This window comes from Lithobates pipiens, unplaced genomic scaffold, assembly GCF_037356315.1.
Source record: "Lithobates pipiens isolate NorthernLeopardFrog02 unplaced genomic scaffold, aLitPip1_a1.2 Scaffold_19, whole genome shotgun sequence".
NCBI classification, from domain to species: Eukaryota; Metazoa; Chordata; class Amphibia; order Anura; family Ranidae; genus Lithobates; species Lithobates pipiens.
In genome coordinates, this window is record NW_027507764.1 from 415,128,472 (window position 1) to 415,150,616 (window position 22,145).

Sequence of the window (22,145 nt, forward strand, 5' to 3'; positions counted from 1 at the left end):
CATTTTTATTTTTAATAGTGCAAAAAAAAAAAAAATGCAGAGGTGATCAAATACCACCAAAAAAAAAAAAAAGCTCTATTTGTGGAAAAAAAATGACATACATTTTATTTGGGTACAGTGCTGCATGACTGCACAATTGTCAAAGTAACTCAGTGCTGAATCACAAAAAAAAGACCTAGTCATGAAGGGGGGTAAATCTTCCAGAGATCAAGTGGGTAAACCTTACTCTGGGGCAAAAAAAATATTCTGATTTATGAGTGTATTTATTCAAGAAGTCAAGTGTTTTTGTCCCACGGAAACAGTATGTCTGGAAGTAACAAGTGTAAAGAGAACAGCTGCTCATATTTTCAATGCAGTCTTGTAATTTGCAGAACTGCCACAAGATGGCGCTGCCGACGAGGAAGTTTGTGTGTGGAAGGCTGTGTGCGGGGGAATGAGATATTTGTCGGACCGGAAGAAGAGTCTTCAAACTTACGAGCGGTAGAAGGTTAATATACCGTGCTGTGTTACCACAGCAGCCTGATAATAGAGGGGGAGACGTCTGGCTGTGGCCTCAGCTCTGGCCTGACATGGCACATTAGTGACAGTATGCTTGCCTGTGTGCCCTTTACCTGCCTCTCACCATGGCTGTAGTGTGTGAGACCAATGCAGGGTGGCTGCTGGATGAATTGTCTCTAATAAAAGGGTGGTATGAGGTTAGGGGAGGACCCCCCACATGTGAGGGACAGGAGAATACAAGGACTGTGTACAGGATGAAGGATGAGCTGTTCCAGCTGGTTAGACCTTACTTCTCATTGAACCTCACCGCCACCTCCAACCAGAATACGGCTGCACCGAGCGACAGGCAAGACGACGTGCCCCCCGCCGCCTGCAAGCCTGTCAGAAAGGTACTGGGCAGGGAAACTGGGTGGCATCTGACTACAGAATTGGCTGCTGGTCTTTAGGGTCAGCCTGCCCGCTGCTTATTCACATTTAGGATTGAGTGGGGGTGTTCAGAGCCTAGTCCTAGCAAGCCTGCCAGGAAGCTGCCAGTGTACTGAGCCCAGGGCTGCTGCAAAGGTATTTGTTCTCACAGGCAAAGGTGCATTTTGGTGCTCTCCCTCCAGCAGCTATGTGTGGTGGAAGGGACTCAGCGCCTGTGTAAATGAGCCCTTTCATCAGAATCTGCAGAGTTCCTCTTTACACTGTAAAAAGTACCTCTGGGCACCAGAACCCTGGCAACTCTGATGTAAGGGAGCTCTGGTGTCAGAACCTCTCTTACATCAGAGCACCTCTTTACACCAGAGTTTGCAGAGCTCCCCCTTATATCAGTTTACTCCCCCCCCCCCCCCCCCCCTTACCATAGGCCTCTTTCACGTGGGCTGTTCGATCAGGTCCACCAGTCAGTTTTTCAGGTGCACCTGATCTGACCCTCCTGTCTCTTCTATGGAGTGGACATGTCCGCTGCCATGCGATCCACCAAAAAAGGATGGTGGTGGTCCTATTCCCCATCTGTGCGGGGGACTTGATGGAAACTTGCAGTCTTTTTGATTCCATCCGATTGCCCCATAGAGGAGAGCAGGACTGTCCATGTGCGCTCTGCATAGTGGACACAGACCTGTCATCTGCCTGCCCAGCAGGGATCAGTGGAGAGAACCCCTAATGAGCAAGCGAATTCTGCTTTGCGTAGGTACCCCGTATGAAAGGGGCCTTGGAGTTCCCAGTCTCATTTCCCAAATTTACAGGTGCACTTCTATTGTCTAAGAACATTTACACGCAGGAGATAAGCACCTTCTTTTTTTTTTTTTTTTTTGTGAATTCTTTTTATTAAAGATTTTTTAAACATAGAAAAAGATACATACAAACGTTGAGCATAAACATTCAGCACCAGTGTACAATGCAACTCACATACCAAATAATAACAGACATCAGAAATACATCCATATTAAACTCTAATAAAGGGGGGGGGTCCCCTAATAGCAATAGTAAAAGATTATAGGTTCCCATCTAGGCTTACACAAGCCTCACTACCCGCCACATAGTTCATGTATTCACTAGGAGGCAATTAATTTGATGCAGTTGAATTATCATCTATCCAGCCACCCCACACCTTTTTAACCACTTCCCGCCCAGCCTATAGCAAAATGACGGCCAGGTGGTGGTTCAATTATCCTGACTGGGCGTCTTATGACGTCCTTCAGGATAACAGCTGCCGCGTGCCCGTGGTGGCACACATTGCGGCGATCGTGGTGCGGTTTGTCATTCTGACACACTGCTACACCGATCTCGGTGAAGAGAGCTCGGTAAAGAGCTCCAGGTGCATCACACCCCTTCACCACGTGATCAGCCATGTCCAATCATGGCTGATCATAATGTAAACAGGAAAACCCGTTGATCGGAGCCCCCCCTCAGATGCCCACACTGGACCACCAGAGAAGGGGGCAACATGTGGATGGCCATTTATGCACCCCATGGCATCCACATGTGCAAATGAATGCCCAATCAGTGGCACTGAATGGCACCAATATGTAACATTACATCAGTGATGCCCAGCAATGCCACCCATCAGTGTCATCAGTGCCACCCATAAGTACCCATCAGTGCCGCCTACGAGTGTCCATCAGTGCCGCATACCGGTGCCACCTCATCGATGTCCATCAGAGCAGCCATATCCGTGCCCGTCATTGAAGAAAAACGTACAACTTATTTACAAAAATTTTTAACAGAAAAACTTTTTTTTTTTCTAAATTTTCGTTTTTTTATATTTGTTGCGCAAAAAATAAAAATCTCAGAGGTGATCAAGTACCACTAAAATAAAGCTCTAGTTGTGGGAACAAAATGCTAAAAAATTTGTTTAGGTGCAGTGTTGTATGACCGCACGATTGTCATTCATATTGCTACAGCGCTGAAAGCTGAAAATTGGCCTGGGCAGGAAGCTGTCTAAGTGCCCGGTACTGAAGTGGTTAAACTTATCTGGTACCCCTCTACTGAGATATGTAGCTTCATATAGTGGTAGAGCCTTGTTAATCAATGCCTTCCAGGTCATGAGGGTAGGAGCCAGCGGTTTCTTCCACAATGAGATAATCTCTTTGTCAGCATAGTACAGGAGCAATGTTAGTAGAGTACGGATCACATTTTTGGGTGCTAATGTGTCCACCAAGGCCAACAAACAAATTTCAATAGATGATGCAATAAAATTGTAGTTACCAACCTACCATAGTCCATCACACCCACCCAGGAATGACGGGTTTGTGCAGGCAGACCCAAAAAATATGCAAAAAATCTGCTCCCATGTGTATCACACCTCCAGCAGTTTGAGGTGTGCGCAGGAAAAATCTTTGCTAATTTAGCGGTGTGTAGTATATCCTATGAAGAAACTTGAACTGTATCAGGTGATCATGGGCCGACACCAGTCTGGCAATTGTGGTGCTCCAGACATCATTCCAGTCATCAGTGTCAAGCTGCGAGAAATCCAGCGTCCAGGCAGCACGACAGTATGTGAGAAGCTTTGTAGTGTCAGTGAACAGTTGCTTATATATAGTAGATAAGGCTTTGGGTAGTTCCTTGTCCCTGAGTAATGATTCCAATGAAACTGAGCTGAAAAAGAATGCCTGAATAGCAGAAAAAGGAACAGGTGTGAGCTAGGGAGCTGGTGCTTCTGAGCACATCAAATGTCAATAACACCCTATTTCCAACCACCGCACCCAGTGTTTTAATCCCATATCTGGTCCAAACTATTAGATCTGGATAGGCAAAAAATATGCTTGGTTTGCGCCACAGAGGAGTATAAGGTGACGCCCTTCTAGTCAGATCCCATACTTTGATAACTGAGCACATTGACCCCGTCATGGGATAGGGTTCCCCTCTTCCCCTGTATAGTAGTTCAGATAGTGCTTCATATGAGCTAACCACTGCGGTCTCAAAAGTCACCACAGCATCATCCTCTGGTTAAGTCAGCCATCTATGTGCAAATGCCAACTGCCCCGCTAAAAAATACCTAACAAAGTTGGGTACCGCCAATCCCCCTTCTTTCCAGTGCTGTTGTAGCACTTGCATACTAATGCGTGGCGTCCCCCCACCCCAGAGGAAGTCTGTAATCACTCTATCAATGGACTGGAAAATAGTCTGAGGTATCCAAACCGGGGAATTCCTAAAGATGTGAATTATTGGGGGAGAAATTAAATTTTTAGCAAGTTTATTTTCCCAATCGGGGACAATGGTAGGTTACGCCAGGCCTGTGTGCACAGCTTAAGCAGATGAGCACCTTTTTAAACAAACTGACCATACATTTATGAATGGTTGGCAACCCCGACTGTGAATGTCCCCATGTTTCTTGCTCTAACAGCCCCATGTCCCCTGCTCTGCCTGTCTGCAACTCCCCGTGTCCCCTGCTCTGCCTGTCTGCAACTCCCCGTGTCCCCTGCTCTGCCTGTCTGCAACTCCCCGTGTCCCCTGCTCTATTCCCATGTCCCCTGCTCTGCCTGTCTCCAGCTCCCTATGTCCCATGCTCTATTCCTATCTCCCCTGCTCTGTCCATTTCCCACCATGTCGTCTTCTCTTGCTTATTTATGTGTGTACCTCTGCGCTTGGTGCATGTGAAAACAACAAATAAAAAATAAAAATGAGTACAAATCAAGATCACCTATGGGAAAGTACCACACTAAAAGGTGCCAGAATACATCAACACCAAAATTTCTTAATCGTAAATTACGTGACACATATTAGTTACTATGTGGGTTATATAAGTCCTCCCCCTACAGAGCGTACCTCCTGTTTTTTTTGCCAATTTTTTAGGTGTTGGCCACGACTGAAGATGTGCTGTGCTGAGCTCTTCTGGAAAATTCCTTGCTGGGGCAAGCCATGCAAGCGGATCCATTCAAAGTGGCTTTTCCAGGCTGAATTGAATGGTACCCGGGCCTTGTGTCTGAAGAAACAAGGTTTTGTCTGTAACGCTTCTCTTTTTAGAGAGTTAGACCCCGGGATTCAGTATTTGTTTTTTTTCAGCCGTATTCCCAGCGGGTTGTTTGACAGGCCCACGGCTGTGGATCCTCCCGTTTATAAAAAAAATTAAATAAAAAAAAAAGGGGGCCTCAGTTCCTGAAGGTTTTCTAAATGGAGCCCACCATGTGAGGTGAAGATTGAGTCTGTTACCATAGAACCCTGCAGCTGGATAAGGTAAAGGAGATTCCTAAGGATTTTTTCTAATCCTTGTGGGTTTTTTCCTTGAGTTAAAAGTTTGATATGCCTAAAGTCGCCACCGGGGTTGTCAAGAGCACGTACCTTTCCATGCTTGTTGGTCTCGTCTGTGTACAAGCTGCATGCTCCTCCGAGCCCATGCTCCAAGTAGGATGTGGGGAGGGGGGATTTCCTTTCAGGAATGTTCCCCCCACAGCTTCCTTCAGGCTAGAGGCCATCAGGCAGTCGGGCAGTATGCCACACCGTCCCCCGCCACCATTACGGCAGCTCTACATCCACCCGTCCTCCTCTTTCCTCTACCACAGCCTCCCCTCCATGTGCGATCCGATCAGACCCTCGGCTCTCGTGTGGGAAAAGCAGTCTTTAAAAAATAAATAAAAAAAAAAAAAAAAAAGGGGGGGATGGTCGGAGGAGGGTGGGATGGAGCAATAGTGCGACTTCTGTGTCATTTGCTGCCCATAAAAAAGCTATCAAGTGCACTCTTTTGCAGGTGCACGCAGCTCAAGGAGGGACACAGCGTAGATGGATGGCATGTGAGTGAGGTGACACAGGCATTCCCAGGCAACATCTACTTGGCATCAGACTGAGCCTTGATAGCAGCGGCAGTTGCTGGACTATTTTGCTCAGCAGTGGGTGCATTTCTGGTAGTATCTCTGCATTTGTGCTTAGCACTATGGGTAGATGGGGAGGTACAAATACCCTGAGAAATAGGGGCTCGAAGGGATCTCCCTCAGCCTCTGAGGATCCTCCCTCTGCAATGCCGTATCCCCCCTGAAAAACCTAGGAACGCTGGTCGGAGTGGGCCATCAGGGTCAAGGGCTGCAACTGCTTCTGCCATTTCAGCCCCTGTATATATTACTCAGGAGTTTTTTTTTTTTTTTCTCAGCCATGAGTGGATTAGAGGAAGGATTAGTGACCTTAATCGCATCTTCACAAAGTGAAAGAAAAGCATTAAGGCCTTTTCTATCACCATGGACCCTCAAATAGAGAAACTGCGGGAGAAGGAAGATGAATCCCCATCAGGGGACCAGGAAGAGACTGATGACTCCTCTTCTGAGGCATCAAATGGGAAAGGACCTTCTTCAGCTTCACAGGCTGAGAAATTGCTGGTGCAATATTTTACTGAAATGGCCCGCTCCTCATTTGTTACCCTAAACTGAGTCGGTTGAAAAGCCCACTTCTGATTAGGTTTACTGAAGCCTCCTCAAGTTGTGCATGTCTTTCCTGTTCATTGCTGGGAAAGCTTATTTATTCTGAGTGGGATCACCCAGATAAGCATTCTTTGCCTCCTAAAAAAGTTTTCAACACTTTATCCTATGGAGGAAAATTTTTTACTATACCTGCAATTGACGCTGCTATATCCTTCTGTAAATTAAAATTTGACTTGTCCGGTTGACAATGCTGAAATGCTTAAGGAATCCATCTGATGAAAAATTGGAATTCCTGTTAAAGCATCGTCTCTACAATCAGCTATCTGAAATACCTAGGTTGGGTCCTCAACCTAGAGAGACCTAGAGAGATCTTCTTTAACAGCATTAAGAAGACAAAAGCCCCATACATACTATCAGTTTTTCTCCTGAGTTCTTCTTTCAGATTTACCAAAACCATATAATACAAGGTCAAATCTTAGGAGTTTAAATTTGTATGCAATCAGGCAGGCCCTTGCACTACATGGTTTTGGTAAACCTGAAGGAAAAATTGAGCAGAAAAACTGATGGTGTGTATGGGGCTTAAGAATACTTGGGTCTGGTTATAGATGAAGTCCAGAAGAGGGTGGCTTTTACCTCAGGCAAAGATCAGCTCCATAAAGAAGCTGGTTCAGGTGGTCAGGGCAAAGAAGGGACCCTCTATTTGCCTTTGCATAAGGTTGTTGGGAAAAATGGTGGCTTCATTCAAAGCGATTCCCTATGCTCAGTCGCATTCAAGACTGCTGCAAAACAGTATCCTGTCTACCTGGAACAAGAGAGTGCAAGTGCTAGATTTTTCAAATTCTGTTGACAAAGGGTGCGCCAGAGCCTCAGTTGGTGATGGAAGATATCCAAGAATCTGCAGAAGGGGAAATCCTTCTTACTGGTTACCTGGAAGATGGTAACAGCTGCCAGCCTTTCGGGTTGGGTAGCAGTCCTGGAAGAAGCGACTGTCCAAGGTAAATGATCCAGAATTTAAGGACCTTGCCCATCAACGTTCTAAAGATTCGGGCAGCACACCTAGCTCTAAGGGCCTGGATATTCAGGTTGCGGATTTGTCCTGGTGGATTCAATCCGACAATGCCACAGCAGTGGCTTATGTCAATCACCAAGGGGGCACCAGAAGTCATGCAGCCCAGGGAGAGGTAAACTATATCCTAGCCTGGTCAGAAAATCAGGTGCCGCGGATATCTGCAATCTTCATTCCAGGGGTAGAGAGTTGGCAGGCAGACTACCTGAGTTGCCAGCAGTTGTTCCCGGGGGAGTGGTCCTTTCACCCCGAAATCTTTCTGCCTATATTCCAAAGATGGGGGATTCCAGACGTAGGTATGTCTGCGTCCAGGTTCAACAAAAAAGTCAACAACCTTGTGTCAAGAACAAGGGATGCACTCGCATATGGAACAGATGCGTCTGTGACCCCGTGGGATCAGTTCTCTTTGATTTATGCATTCCTTTCTATTGCGCTGCTACCGCGACTTCTTTTTGCAGGATCAAGCAAGAAAAGAAGTCGGTGCATCTGGTGGCCCCAGCATGGCCCAGAAGATCTTGGTATGCAGAAATAGTGAAGATGGCGGTAGGGTCCCCATGGACCCTACCACCATGTCCAGACCTGCTATCACAGGGACCAGTATTCCATCCTATCTTACAAATGCTATAGGTAACGGTTTGGCTATTGAAACCCACATTCTGAAGAATCCTGGGCTTTCAGGCTCGGTGATATCTACCTTGTTTAATACAAGGAAGCCAGCTTCCAGAGTCATTTGTTATAGAGTCTGGAAGGCATATTTTCCTGGTGTGAGTCCAGGGGTTGACATCCTAGAAGGTATATTCCTTGCCTTTCTGTAAATAGAATTAGAAATGAAGCTGACCTTGAGTACCATCAAGGGTCAGGTCTCGGCCTTATCAGTATTATTCCAAGGACCACTTGCTTCGCATTTCCTGGTCCTGTGACATGGCTTAATCCGCCGTTTAGGCTTACTTCAGGTTGGTGACACAGGCATTTTTTCCTTTGACACATTATTACTTTACCAGGCTAGGTATGAATAGCAGCTTATAGCCCTGAACTATAACCTAGCAGTGTACATTCTTTTTGGTAGTGCCTCTGCTTTTTGTGCTTTAGGCTATGAGTGTAAAAGGAACCAGGAAAGGGGCCAATAGTTTCACAATAAACTAAATCCATTTCCAAAAGAATGTCATCCTCCTCTGAGAGTGATGCGGCCGGCATATTGAGCCATCAGGGGAGACTGTTACATCTGCACTAGACACTTCAGTCCCTGTATATATCACACAGGAGTTTTTTTTTTTCCCCTCTTCTACCATTTGTAATTTGGAAAAGAAGATTGATGCTATATCTCCCCATAGTGGGTCTAAACATAGCAGATCCCCATGCAATGCTCAGGACCCTCTTATTGAGGTGCAAGGGGCAGGGGATCAGGAAGATATTCCAAAATATATGGAAGATACTAATATATCCTCTTCTGAGGATCCTAATATAGAGGGAATAGCATCACAAGACAGGTTGCTTGTACACTCTTACTAGTTTGGTTCAAACCTTTTTTTGCTGCCTGCAGCGCAGACTCTTGATGAACTCACCTCTGGTTTGGGATCATTTCAACCTCCCCCATCTGGGGATGCCTTTCCCATTCATTCATGGCTAAAAAAGCTTATATTTTCTGAATGGGAACATCCAGATAAACACTATTCTCCTCGTAAGAATTCTTCACAGTTTATCCTATGGAAGAGGATTTTCTATAAGAACTGGGAGTTTCAGCAATGGATGCTGCAATTGCCTCAGTGAACAAAGTCTCATGTGTCGGTGGATAATGCGCTAATGTTAAAGGATCCAACAGATAAAAAGTTGGAACGTCTTTCCAAAAGCAATATGTCTTTAGCAAATTCAGTAGCACAGCCGGTTCTTGTGGCAATTGGTGTATCTCAGTCCATTAAGGAACAGTTTGTGGAGATACTTAAAATTCTGCCTGATCAGTAGGCCCAGCAATGGGCTGGTGTATCAGACACACTATGTTTCACAGTAGATGTTATGATAGATTCTATCATTCAAGTCTCACAGCTTATGCTTGGACTAGTGCATTCTCGCAGAGTTCTGTGGCTGAAAAATTGGTCAGCACTGTGTAAAAAGCTCTTAGCCAGTTTCCCCTTTCATGGTGAACGGCTATTTGAAGATGATCTGGATAAATACCTCCAAAGGATCTCTAATGGGAAAAAGTTCTCTTTCACCAGTAAAGAAGAAGTTTAAACATTTCTCCTTTAGCATGCTGCCTCACTTTTGCCAGGGGCATTAGCCTCTAGGCAGTCTCGACGTCCCCAACTGTCAGGTTTAAGGGGAAGACCCTAAGGGCAGCACCAGGGTCAAAAGAGATCTTGTGGCAGAAAGCCCGCGAAGCAGAATGCTAAAGCCTCCTTATGAAGGGGCGCCCACGCTCGCTCGGATGGGGGGAAGACTCAAAGATCTGGCAGGAACAATGTCAAGACAGATGGGTGGCTTCTTCAGTTTCTCTAGGTTACAAACTAGAGTTCCGAGAGTTTCCCTTTCCTCATTTTCCAAGGTCAAATGTTCCCAGGGATCCAGAGAAAAATAAGTCTCTCTTTCTAGCTCTGGACTATTATTATCCCAATTGGTGATATCAGAGGTTCCCTTAGAGGAACAGGGCACAGGTTTTTATTCAAGCCTTTTCGTGGTTCCTAAACCAAACAGAGAGGTAAGACCATTCTAGACCTCAAAGATCTGAACCGGCACTTAAACATCCAATCCTTTCGCATGGAGTCAATCCGATCGGTTGTTTCCATCCTGCAAGTTGGGGAGTTTTTTTGGTTTCAATCGATATCAAGGATGCATATCTCCACGTGCCAATGTTTCCCGCTCACCAGAAATTTCTGCTCTTCGAAATAGAAAGTAATCATAGCCACAGCACCAGGTGTTTTCGAAGATTCTAGCACCTCCTTTAGCCAGATTAAGGGCTCAAGACATAACGGTCCTAGCCTAATGATCTACTTTTAATAGATCATTCAGTCTTGGGTCTAAATCAGAGTCTGATCACAGCTGTAAACTACCTGGAATCTCTGGGTTTGATACTCAACCTAGAAATATCCTCCTTAAAACATCAAGGAGATTACAGTACTTGGGAGTGGTCATAGATATCTTACAGAAGAAGGTATTCTTATCCCAGACAAGAATCATATAATTAGAATGGCCTCACACCACAAAAAAATAACTACAACTTCATAAATATATAAAGTGCACCATCATCCAAATTATGTGAGATGAACAATGGGAACTCTGGTCCCCAGCCAGGGACACCAAAGAGAAAGGGAAGAGCTGGCGGACTATTGCGGTCTACAACACAAATTACATATATAATTAAACACTAATGTACAAAAATATTAAATACATTTATTGAAAATTTAAACAGGAAATGATGTTGACAATCAATGGCTAATAGAAGCGGTAATGTATTTAGACTAGTTTCGCTTTTCAGCTTCTTCAGAAAATACAAACATCTAGAAAATGTATAACATGATTAAATATAAATACATTTATAGGGGGGAAAAAGGGGACCCACAAGAAAAATCTTGAATATTACGAATGAAAAAACATCAGGGTCTTACCCAAAAGTTTCAGCCCATTGAGTTGCTCAAGCACCGCAAGGATCTCCACCGGCGACTGGGGGCGGTATTTAGCCAAAAACAGGCCTGTGTCTGTGTAGGATTGTAAAAACGTAATATAGAATAGCTCTGTGAACAGCAAACAAGATGTGTCTTTGGTGTCTCTGGCTAGGGACCAGAGTACCCATTGTTCATCCCAGACAAGAATCAGTTCCATTTTGTAGGACTAATTCAACTTATCAAAACAAAGAAAAATCCTTCCATTCTAGGGGTGCACCGAATGGGTTTTTTGTTGCCGAAACCGATACCGAAAATGAAAAATACACTAGGCCGAAAACCCATACCGAAACAGCACAGATACCGAAACATATTTAAAAAAAATATATTTTTATACAGGAGATGGTCAGAGACTGGGGACGTGGTACAGGAGATGGTCAGAGACTGGGGACGTGGTACAGGAGATGGTCAGAGACTGGGGACGTGGTACAGGAGATCAATGCAGCCAGCCAGTGTCCCCGGATTGCAGCCAGAGTGCCCCATTGCAGCTAACCTGTGAAGGGAAGAGAGGAGAGCCACCTCCGTCGCCTGTTTGATCACAGCGCCGGGAACATCACAGCTTTCAGTTCAATAGCTGTGTGTTCCCGGCCGCGCCCCTCCCCCTTGTCCGGGCACTTTGATAGACAGATCATCCGTCCAATCCTGCGGGTGATCTGTTTATCAATGTGCCCGGACAAGAGGGAGGGGCTGTATGTGACGGCGCGCGGCCGGGAACACACGGCTATTGAAATTAAAGCTGTGATGTTCCCGCGCTGTGATCAAACAGGTGGTGGAGGCGGCTCTCCTGCGCTATAGGACACCCCCATGATGGGCGGCACCAGGGGCGGGGGGCGGAGCACCGCCCCCATCCAGGCCACGCCCCATTTTCGGCTCCATTATCGGACGTTTTTCTCTTTCGGCAAATTGCAGAAAAGGGCATTTTCGGACGAAATTTCGGTGCATCCCTATTCCATTCGGCTGTGCATGAGATTGTTGAAGAAAATAGTGGCCTCTTTCGAGGCTGTCCCTTTTGTGTAGTTTTCACTCAAAGACTGCTTTAAACACCATCCTGTCGGTCTGGAACAAGAAGATTCACGCCTTGGATTTTTCCAATACGGTTGGCTCCCGACGTAAGTCAGAACCTAAATTGGTGGTTGATATCCAGCAATCTCAAAAGGGAAAATCTTTTTTACCTGTATCCTGCAAAGTGGTGACAACAGATGCCAGCCTTCTAGGCTGTGGAGCAGCCCCGGAAGAAGATTCTGTCCACGGGAGATGGTCCAGGTTAGAGAGGACCTTGCCTATCAACATTTTGGAGATTCCGGCAGTACGTCTGGCCCTAGAATCTTGGACGGTCAGACTACGGGATTGTCCTGTCGGGATTAAGTCTGACAGTGCCACGGCTGTGGCTTACATCAATCACAAGGGGGGCACGAGAAGTCGTGCAGCCCAAGAAAAGAGCATTTCTTGCCTATCGGCAATTTTCATTCCAGGAATAGAGAATTGGCAGGCAGACTACTTGAGTCGCCAACAATTATTTCCGGGAGAATGGTCTCTTTACACCGACATATTCCTAGCGTTATGTCAGAGATGGGGTATTCTGGACAAGGACCTATCCGCATTCAGATCCAACAACAAAGTCCACAACTTTATGTTGAGTATGAGGGATTCGTTAGCATGCGGAACAGACGCATTAGTTTTCCCATGGGATCAGATTTTACTGATCTATGCGTTTCCTCCAGTTTCTGCTACTTCTGCACCTTCTCCGCAGGATCAAGCAGGAACGGAAGGAAGTGATTCTGGTGCCCCAGCAGGGCCCAGAAGATCTTGGTTTACCGAGATCATAAAGATGGCAGTAGGAGTCCCTCGGACCTTCTCGCGCAAGGTCCAGTATTCCATCCTACCATAAGGATGAAAAATTGAACAGGTTTGACTGTTGCAACCCACTTTATAAAGGATCGTGGGTGATCTCCTTCAGTAGTGTCTACTTTGATTAGTGCCAGGAAGCCGGCTTCCAGAATCATTTACTATAGCGTTTGGAAGGCATGTTTCTTGGTGTGGATCCAGGAGTTGGCACCCCAGGAAGTATGTCATAGGCAGGATCCTTGATTTCCTGCAAATGGGATCTGAAATGAAGCTGGCCTTGACTTCTATCAAGCTCCAGATCTCGGCCGTTGTCAGAGTTTTTTTTCAATGGCCTCTTGCTTCCCACTCTCTGGTGCGTAGCTTTATTCAGGGGGTAACACGGATTAATCCCCCTATCAAGGCACCTCTAAATCCTTGGGATTTCATTTTGGTATTATCGGCTTTGCAGAATCAGATTTTTGTTAAGACTTTATGGGAAATTCCCTTGGTTTTTTGTGGCAAAAAATATATTTTTGGCTGCCATTTCTTCTGCTTGAAGACTATCGAAACTAGCTAGCTTCCTGTTGAGACACACAGTGTCTCACAATTTGAACACTACTTACAGGGCTCTGAACATGATTGTGTACACATTTCCACCACTACAACTGACGCGAGCCATAATCTACCATGGTTCAGTGCAGTATAATTTATGTATAGTTCTGCTATTGTTCCCATGTACACAGATCTGTTTGCTAGGAGTGTTAAATCAATCGTCATGAGGTGGCTAATCTCCTGGTGAGGCATAAATGAACATCCCTGAAAGGGCGCACAGATCGGCTGTGTCCATGTAAAGGTTTCCACAATCAACGGTCTCCCACTGACGTCTGTGTGTGAATACGCTCTCATGAACGTATCGCAAGCAGAACTGACACTGGGGGACATCTGACAACATGCATTAATAAAAATGTCTACAACAATACCACCTGTTGGACACAAGTGAACTGCAAAATCTTACCCAAGCCAACCAAGGTGGCTGGTAAAACTCAGACCAGATTCCACCTTAGTTCTCTACAAATGAATGCATGCGAGGTGAAACATAACGTCCATCGATCACCTCACCTTTTCTTGTCACATATCCTCACCCTCTGCAGCCGAGCAACTGACAATGAACACGGGAAAGGGCATCCGCGTTATTCTGGAGTTCCCAGCTCTATGCTCCACTGTAAACTTAAAAAAAAGGCCAAGGAACTACCTTGTCACCCTTGTCACTCGACTTGTTTCTCCTTATCACACATCCATTTAAAAGGGGCATGATCAGTGACTAATTTGAAAGGTCTCCCGACAGGTTATATTTCAGGAAATCTAAGGCCCATTTGATAGCCAAACATTCCTTTTCAATAGTGGCATCCTTTTTCTTATGTCTGTTAAGCTTTCTGCTAAGGTAAATCACTGAGTGCTCCTCCCCATCTCTGACTTGGGACAGTGCCACACCCAGTCCCACATCAGAGGCATCTGCTTGTACCACAAACTCCTTTGTGAACTCTGGGGTCACGAGCACAGGTTGTGCACAAAGAGCCTGTTTCAAAATTTGAAAAGCCTTCTCTGCCTCAGGATTCCACTTAATTATGAACAACCAGCGCCTAGAGGCGATTCAGTTTGCATTGTGCGCTATACAAGTATTTCATTCATTCATTCATTCAACCCTTTGTCAGATCTGTCAGTGTGGCTACAATGGTGGCAAAATTGGGTATAAAAATGCCTGTAGTACCCTGTGATCCCAAGAAATGCACAAAATTGCTTTTTATTTATAGGTTGGGGCCACTTTTGAACTGCCTCAATCTTATTTATATGAGGCTTGATCAGCTCTCGACCAATAATGTAGCCAAGGTATTTTGCCTTCTCCAAGCCTATGGCACACTTTTTGGGTTTGGCAGCGAGTCCTGCTTTCCTAAGGGAATCTACTACTGCTTGCACCCGGGACAAATGAGATTCTCAATCTGAGCTGTGGATGATGACATCATCCAAATAGACTGCGTTATGGCGATGGGGTCTCAATGTCTTGTCCATCAGTCTCTGGAATGAGCCAGGAGCACCATGCACACCAAAAGGCATCCGCTTATACTGGAATGACCCCTCAGGGGTAGAAAAGGCTGTCTTTTTTTTCTTTTGCAGATTCTGTTAGGGGTATCTGCCAATAACCTTTCATCTGATCCAAAGTAGTTATGTACCGGGCACTTCACAATCTATCAACAAGCTTGTCAACCCAAGGCATTGGGTACGCATTTAATTCAAGTTGTCATGAGGGCCATGTCCTTTTGGGGGGGCTGGCACTGCCAGTAAAATCTCTTTCCAAGGTTTCAAGAGATTAACAAGATATTTGCTCTGGTTTCCTTCCCCTTGTTGGTAAACTTTGTAGTTTACTTCCCCTACTCTTTCCATAATTTCAAACGGACCTTGCAACTTTTCTAGGAATTTACGCTTAACTGTCTTGACTAGTGCCAGCACTCTTTCACCAGGGTTGAAGGTTCTGGTCCTGGCACCCCGATTATAAACTCTCTTCTCTGGGCCTCCTGGGCTTGCTCCATATGTTCCTATACAAGCAGCATGACAGCGGCAATCCTCTTGATGACGCTTCTCCCTCTCACGTTTCTTTTGCGACATCTAGCAATCCCCTGGGAATAACCTGTAGAGGCCTGAGGTACCTCTCATATAGCATCATTATCCCAATTTCTTCCATCTTCGTCCACCACCTTTTTTAACATGCTTTTGAGCGTTTTGTTAAATCTCTCCACAAGACCATCAGTTTGGGGGTGGTAGACAGAGGTACGGAGATGGAAGATTTTGAACAACTTGCGCAATTCTTTAGTGACTCTGGACATAAATGGTGTGCCTTGATCTGTTTATCTCTTTTTGAATATGCAAACAATGTTATGGGTGATCTAACTCTTCCTGGACCTCAATGGGAAGGTAAGGGAGTTGGGACAATGAAATGTGGTCTTCCATAGTGGCTTGAGGGGCCGATTGATCTGATAAGTTGTAAAGGGAGGAATAGAAATCTCTGCATTCCTGTGTGATCTGTTTAGGTAGTACGGATTTTTGGACGCTTGAGGATATGATTTGAGGTATATATGTTTTTTAGATGTTTTTTTTATATGTTGTCAATTTATGGTCCCTGTAACAATACATTTCTAAATATAAAACTTGCGCTGATGGAAACAACTAAGTGATAATAAAATGCATCTGTTGTAAACAAGGTGCTAATTACTTGAATAAATGTGGATAAGAAAATACAGCGCCCACAATATAAGTGAAATAAACAGAAAAGTCCAAATAAATGCAACTGAAGTGTTGATCCACAGTGAAGTAGGACGACCCCCAGCTTTGCAGTCCAGGGGTCACTTCAGGCTTATAAATGGTATCCCAAACACATGGATTGGTGTCAAAACATCAGATGATGGATCGATGTAAGAACATCAGATGATAGATTTCCAATAGGAGGCTCTCAACAGGATAAGCAGGCACCCAGAAATGAAGAGGATGGACTAATAGTGAAGTACTGTTATAAAAGTTGATATAATGGACATAGGGATCGGTACTTACAAAAAAGACGCTTAAAAACAAGCATGGATATAGAGCTGTAGATACAGGAAGTGGCTGTAAATAGCATACGTTCCACAGACCGGAAGTGACATCAATCGGAACAAGAAATTATGTCAGTGCATTTTACTCTCCCTCAGGGCGTCATCAAGGACCTCCAATTTCTGGTCCCTGACCATTCTAGCTAATAGTTTTGCACACTCATCGCCCGACTCGTATCCCATTTTTTTCTAGTGTACTTGCATGCAGTGATAACTAACTGTAGGGCCACTTTGGCTCTATAATGTCATAAGTCAGTGGTTTGTTTGCAGAGTGATATACGTTCTAGTTCCAGGGAACAAGATGGAGCATGTTTGTGTTGGGATTCAGTAGTGTAAAGTTTGTCGGATTATTTTTTAATCCACGAGCCATGTTTGAGTATGCCTCTGATAACTGTTTTGTGAGCCTCCTATAGAAACCCCAGGTCACAGTCCAACTGGTAATTCCTTTGAAAGTAAAAATTAAATTCCCTAGATACGTCTGCTAAAACCTCAGATGTTTGCAAGAGGCTTTTTCCTTTAGGTGCCAAATTCGAGGTCTAGAAGAGGATGTTTCCGAGAGTGCATATATCAGGGCAATGGAAGAGTCATCAAAGCATGTTATGGTAACGACTGAGGAATCACAAACATGGAACTGACTATTAGGAACCAAGAAGTAATCTATTATGGTATAACCTTTATGCGGGGAAGAGTAAAATGTGTAATCCCGTTCCCCTGAGTGTTGCATTCGTCAAACATCAACTAATTGAGTCCCATGCATAGATTGTGCTATCCGCTTCCAGGAGCCAGGAGAGACAGAGGAGACCTGACCAAGTGCCCACTGAGGGAATTGGGGGGACATTGAAATCGCTACCTGAGATCAGCTAATCTTTAGTAAATTACAGAAGTTTGTCTAGTGTACGATTAATAAAGATATCCTGATGGTCATTGGGTGTGTAAATAGTCGCCATTGTCACTTGCACGCCACCTATTAAGCCTTTGAATACATAGCATCCGTCAGAATCCCTAAGAGTGGCTTGGCAAGTCCATGGAAGTCAACTGGATAGTAGTATGGAAACACCCTTGGACTTAGCTGTTGCATTAGTGGAGTGATATGTCAAAGAATAGAATCTGTTTTTAAGAATTGGAAGTTTGTCGTCTCTGAAGCGGGTCTCCTGAATAAAAGCTACATCAGCATGAAAGTGTTTCAGGTCATTTAAAAGCATACGTCTTTTCTCAGTTCTATGTTGAGACCCTTCGCGTTTAGTGATATTTAGTGCACTGGTGTAGTGGAGGAAGAGATTGGAGAGGGCCCAGGAAGAGTGAACCCAACCTTTCCCACCCACCCCAGCTGAGATGGAAAGCAGTTAACGGCATAAATGAGAAACAAAAAGCAGCAGGGTCTCAGGGTGAACAGAGCACCAAATAGGGAGAATCCAGAAATCAGATCCCTCCAGGAAGGAGAGAGGATATCTTACTGTATATTGCAGTGCAGACCCCTGTCCAATGCAGCCAACCCATTTCGCAGGTAGGTTCCCACCCCCCCCCACTCCGGGTGACCCGGGAGGGGGAGGAGGCCGGGGAGCACCCCACCCATCAACAACCACCCAAAACGGCACAGTAAAATATGGCTAACTTTCTGAATAAGTCTGCATTAAACTGTAAAATTCAAATTTATACGTATAGTTAAGAATTTTGAAAAACAGATAGTTATCACTGCATGTAAGTACACTAGAAAAACAACGGCTTAAACATTGAGGCACTAAGACCTTCAGTTCCGAGTAGACAGGAAGCAGAGGAATGGCATGTGGACACTGAATGGAGTGGTGGGGGAGATTCTTCCCTTTGTATAGTCGAGGTAAACTGTACCCCTACCATTTCACAAAAAGTGTCAAAATTGTAAAAATGACGAGACCCGGCTTGGGACAAGTCCTATATTAAAAAAATAAATAAAAAATGGCCCACAAAGTCCATTCATCTTCTTCTCTCGCTCCGACGGACCGAAAATGAAAAAAAAAAAAAAAAAGCAGCGACCGGCCATATAATGCATCTTTGCAGGTGACAGTTCTTTTATAACTGAGGAGGGGGCCACACTATGAGGTCCCCGGTGACCTCACTGCCTCTGACGCACTGGGACTTCCCTATGGCTTTCCCGAGGCGTCAGAGGGGCGGGGGCAGCCGGAGACATCACCAGGTGACCCCGCCCCCCCCCTGACGATACACTATTGACTTCTCCCATGTTGTTCAGGTAGCTCCCCACCTATTTAACGTTGACTACCCCGATCTACTTACTGCAATTTCAAACCTTTTTCAACAGATTACTATAGTTTTTGATCATATATATCTTTTTTATTTCTATTTACCATTTTTTAATTTTTTTTGTTAACAAAATAAAGAATTTGTAATTCTTGTGTTTATATATTCTTTTTATACATCATTTCAGAAGTGTGCTTTTCTAGCAGGTGTTTTTTTTTGCTTACAATCATTGGATTAACTTTCTTACTTATAAATATCTCATTTGAAAGTTATTTAAATTTGTGTTCGGCAGATGGGTTACAGTACGTGCCAAAAGGTTATTACTAAGAAATTAAATATCTTGTATGTCCTAAATTCAGCTTCAGATGCCTGTTTGTGACGTCAAGTAAAGAAATGTTATCTGGTGACCACAAAGTGCATTATGTAACACACATTTTGATCTTACAGAAGCGTAAAAGAGCAAATGCATTAAATCAAGGTGAACTGGATGCCCTAGAGTATCACCAAAAGGTAACAGTTACTGCTATAATAATATTATCTTAAAGTTTATCTATACTCAATTTCCTCTCGTATTTTCATTTTCAAATATAATTCAATTATTTCTAGCCCACTTCTATTAATTTAAATTTATGATGTTAGGAAATTGTCTTTTTCTGAAGACAATTTAAAAGTTATGCAGTACTATAGTCCGTGTCCAAAATAAATAGTATTAAAATGGAGCTAGGGGCAAAAGTTTTCATTTTGAATACAGTAAGGGAGGGTTATAACCCCTATCGGTTTTATTTTTGCCATATGTTTCACTGGGGAGATTTCCCTTCAATTCCTGTGCCATAGCCAATACAGGAAGTGAGAAGAAATCCCAACAAACATAGGGAATTCCTGATTGTCACCAGGGTTTGCAGAACTAGATTTCCCCTCTACTTCTGTCCTGTGGACAACCCAAAATTTTGGGTTTTCTTTTACTTTCACTGTCGGTGATGAAGGTAAACATGACAAAAATCTAGGGGGATCTCTCTAACGGGCACAGACAGAAATAATCTGACAGTTGTTCTAATCCTTCACTAAATATATATATATATATATATATATATATATATATATATATATATATATATATATATATATATATATATATATATATATATATATACACACACAGTGCCTTGCGAAAGTATTCGGCCCCCTTGAACTTTTCAACCTTTTGCCACATTTCAGGCTTCAAACATAAAGATATAAAAATTTAAATTTTTGTGAAGAATCACTAACAAGTGGGACACAATTGTGAAGTGGAACAAAATCTATTGGATTTTTGAAACTTTTTTAACTAATAAAAAAATGAAAAGTGGGGCGTGCAAAATTATTCGGCCCCCTTGCGTTAATACTTTGTAGAGCCACCTTTTGCTGCGATTACAGCTGCAAGTCGCTTGGGGTATGTCTCTATCAGTTTTGTACATCGAGAGTGAAATTCTTGCCCATTCTTCCTTGCAAAACAGCTGGAGCTCAGTGAGGTTGGATGGAGAGCGTTTGTGAACAGCAGTTTTCAGCTCTTTCCACAGATTCTCGATTGGATTCAGGTCTGGACTTTGACTTGGCCATTCTAACACCTGGATACGTTTATTTGTGAACCATTCCTTTGTAGATTTTGCTGTATGTTTGGGATCATTGTCTTGTTGGAAGATAAATCTCCGTCCCAGTTTCAGGTCTTTTGCAGACTCCAACAGGTTTTCATCCAGAATGGTCCTGTATTTTGCTGCATCTATCTTCCCCTCAATTTTAACCATCTTCCCTGTCCCTGCTGAAGAAAAGCAGGCCCAAACCAAGATGCTGCCACCACCATGTTTGACAGTGGGGATGGTGTGTTGAGGGTGATGAGCTGTGTTGCTTTTACGCCAAACATATAGTTTTGCATTGTGGGCAAAAAGTTCGATCTTGGTTTCATCTGACCAGAGCACCTTCTTCCACATGTTTGGTGTGTCTCCCAGGTGGCTTGTGGCAAACTTTAGACTTTTTATGGATATCTTTGAGAAATGGCTTTCTTCTTGCCACTCTTCCATAGGACCACAAGGCCAGATTTGTGCAGTGTACGACTGATTGTTGTCCTATGGACAGACTCTCCCACCTCAGCTGTAGTTCTCTGCAGCTCATCCAGAGTGATCATGGGCCTCTTGGCTGCATCTCTGATCAGTCTTCTCCTTGTCTGAGCTGAAAGTTTAGAGGGAAGGCCAGGTCTTGGTAGATTTGCAGTGGTCTGATACTCCTTCCATTTCAAAATGATCGCTTGCCTAGCTCCTTGGGATGTTTAAAGCTTGGGAAATCTTTTTGTATCCAAATCCGGCTTTAAACTTCTCCACAACAGTATTACGGACCTGCCTGGTGTGTTTCTTGGTCTTCATGATGCTCTCTGGGCTTTCAACAGAACCCTGAGACTATCACAGTGCAGGTGCATTTATACAGAGACTTGATTACATACAGGTGGATTTTATTTATCACCATCAGTCATTTAGGACAACATTGGATCATTCAGAGATCCTCGCTGAACTTCTGGAGTGAGTTTGCTGCACTGAAAGTAAAGGGGCCGAATAATTTTGCACGCACCACTTTTCAGTTTTTAATTTGCTAAAAAAGTTTCAAATATCCAATAGATTTCGTTCCACTTCACAATTGTGTCCCACTTGTTGGTGATTCTTCACAAAAAATAAAATTTTTATATCTTTATGTTTTGAAGCCTGAAATGTGGCAAAAGGTTGAAAAGTTCAAGGGGGCCGAATACTTTCGCAAGGCACTGTGTGTATAATATATATATATATATATATATATATATATATATACATATGTATATATATATATAATATAATATATTAAAAAGTTTTGCCTTTAGTTATATGTTAAACCTAAGCGATACTATGTTGCTTTTTGTCTTCTGAAACAAGCACAGAACATATGATACAGAATAAAGCACTCACTAGATCTGCTGATTCACAGTATAACAGAAGTCAGGTGTCGCTTGTGTATGGCACTTCCCTGAACATACCTGTCTGACACCACTGTATTCACTAGAGCAGTGGTCTCCAAACTGCAGCTCGGGCATTATTCCCCCAACTGTCAGCAACAATGGTGCATAGTTCCTGCCACTAGCAATTGGGAACTGTTCCTCCCATTGACACCAATGATGGTGCACTATTCCATCCATTGACACCATTGATGGGGCAATATTCCTCCCACTAATACCAATCAAATGGCATTGTTTACTCCCACTGATGCTAGGACATTTTTTACCCCCACTGCACACAGTGTGGCCCCCCTAAAATTTGAAGGACGGTAAACTGGCCCTTTGTTTATAAAGTTTGAAGACCCCTGCACTAGAGGTAAGAGTGGGTTACTCTGGGACTCCTATCCACAACAGTTCATA

The 22,145-nt window shown here is 43.9% G+C and overlaps 1 protein-coding gene across 4 annotated transcripts in view; it reads left to right on the plus strand.

Annotated features, from left to right (window-relative positions):
- The first annotated feature begins 436 nt into the window (after positions 1 to 436).
- Positions 437 to 22,145, plus strand: part of METTL4 (methyltransferase 4, N6-adenosine) — a 403,943-nt gene continuing 382,234 nt past the window's right edge. For 2 of the 4 annotated variants that reach the window (XM_077492533.1, XM_077492531.1), the window contains exons 1-2: positions 438 to 887; positions 19,184 to 19,246. In XM_077492533.1, the coding sequence (XP_077348659.1) occupies positions 624 to 887; positions 19,184 to 19,246 (327 nt within the window). In that variant the 5' untranslated portion in view covers positions 438 to 623. Of the gene's footprint in view, positions 888 to 19,183; positions 19,247 to 22,145 lie in introns of all 4 variants that reach the window. The other 2 variants (XM_077492532.1, XM_077492530.1) reach the window with 2 other exon arrangements.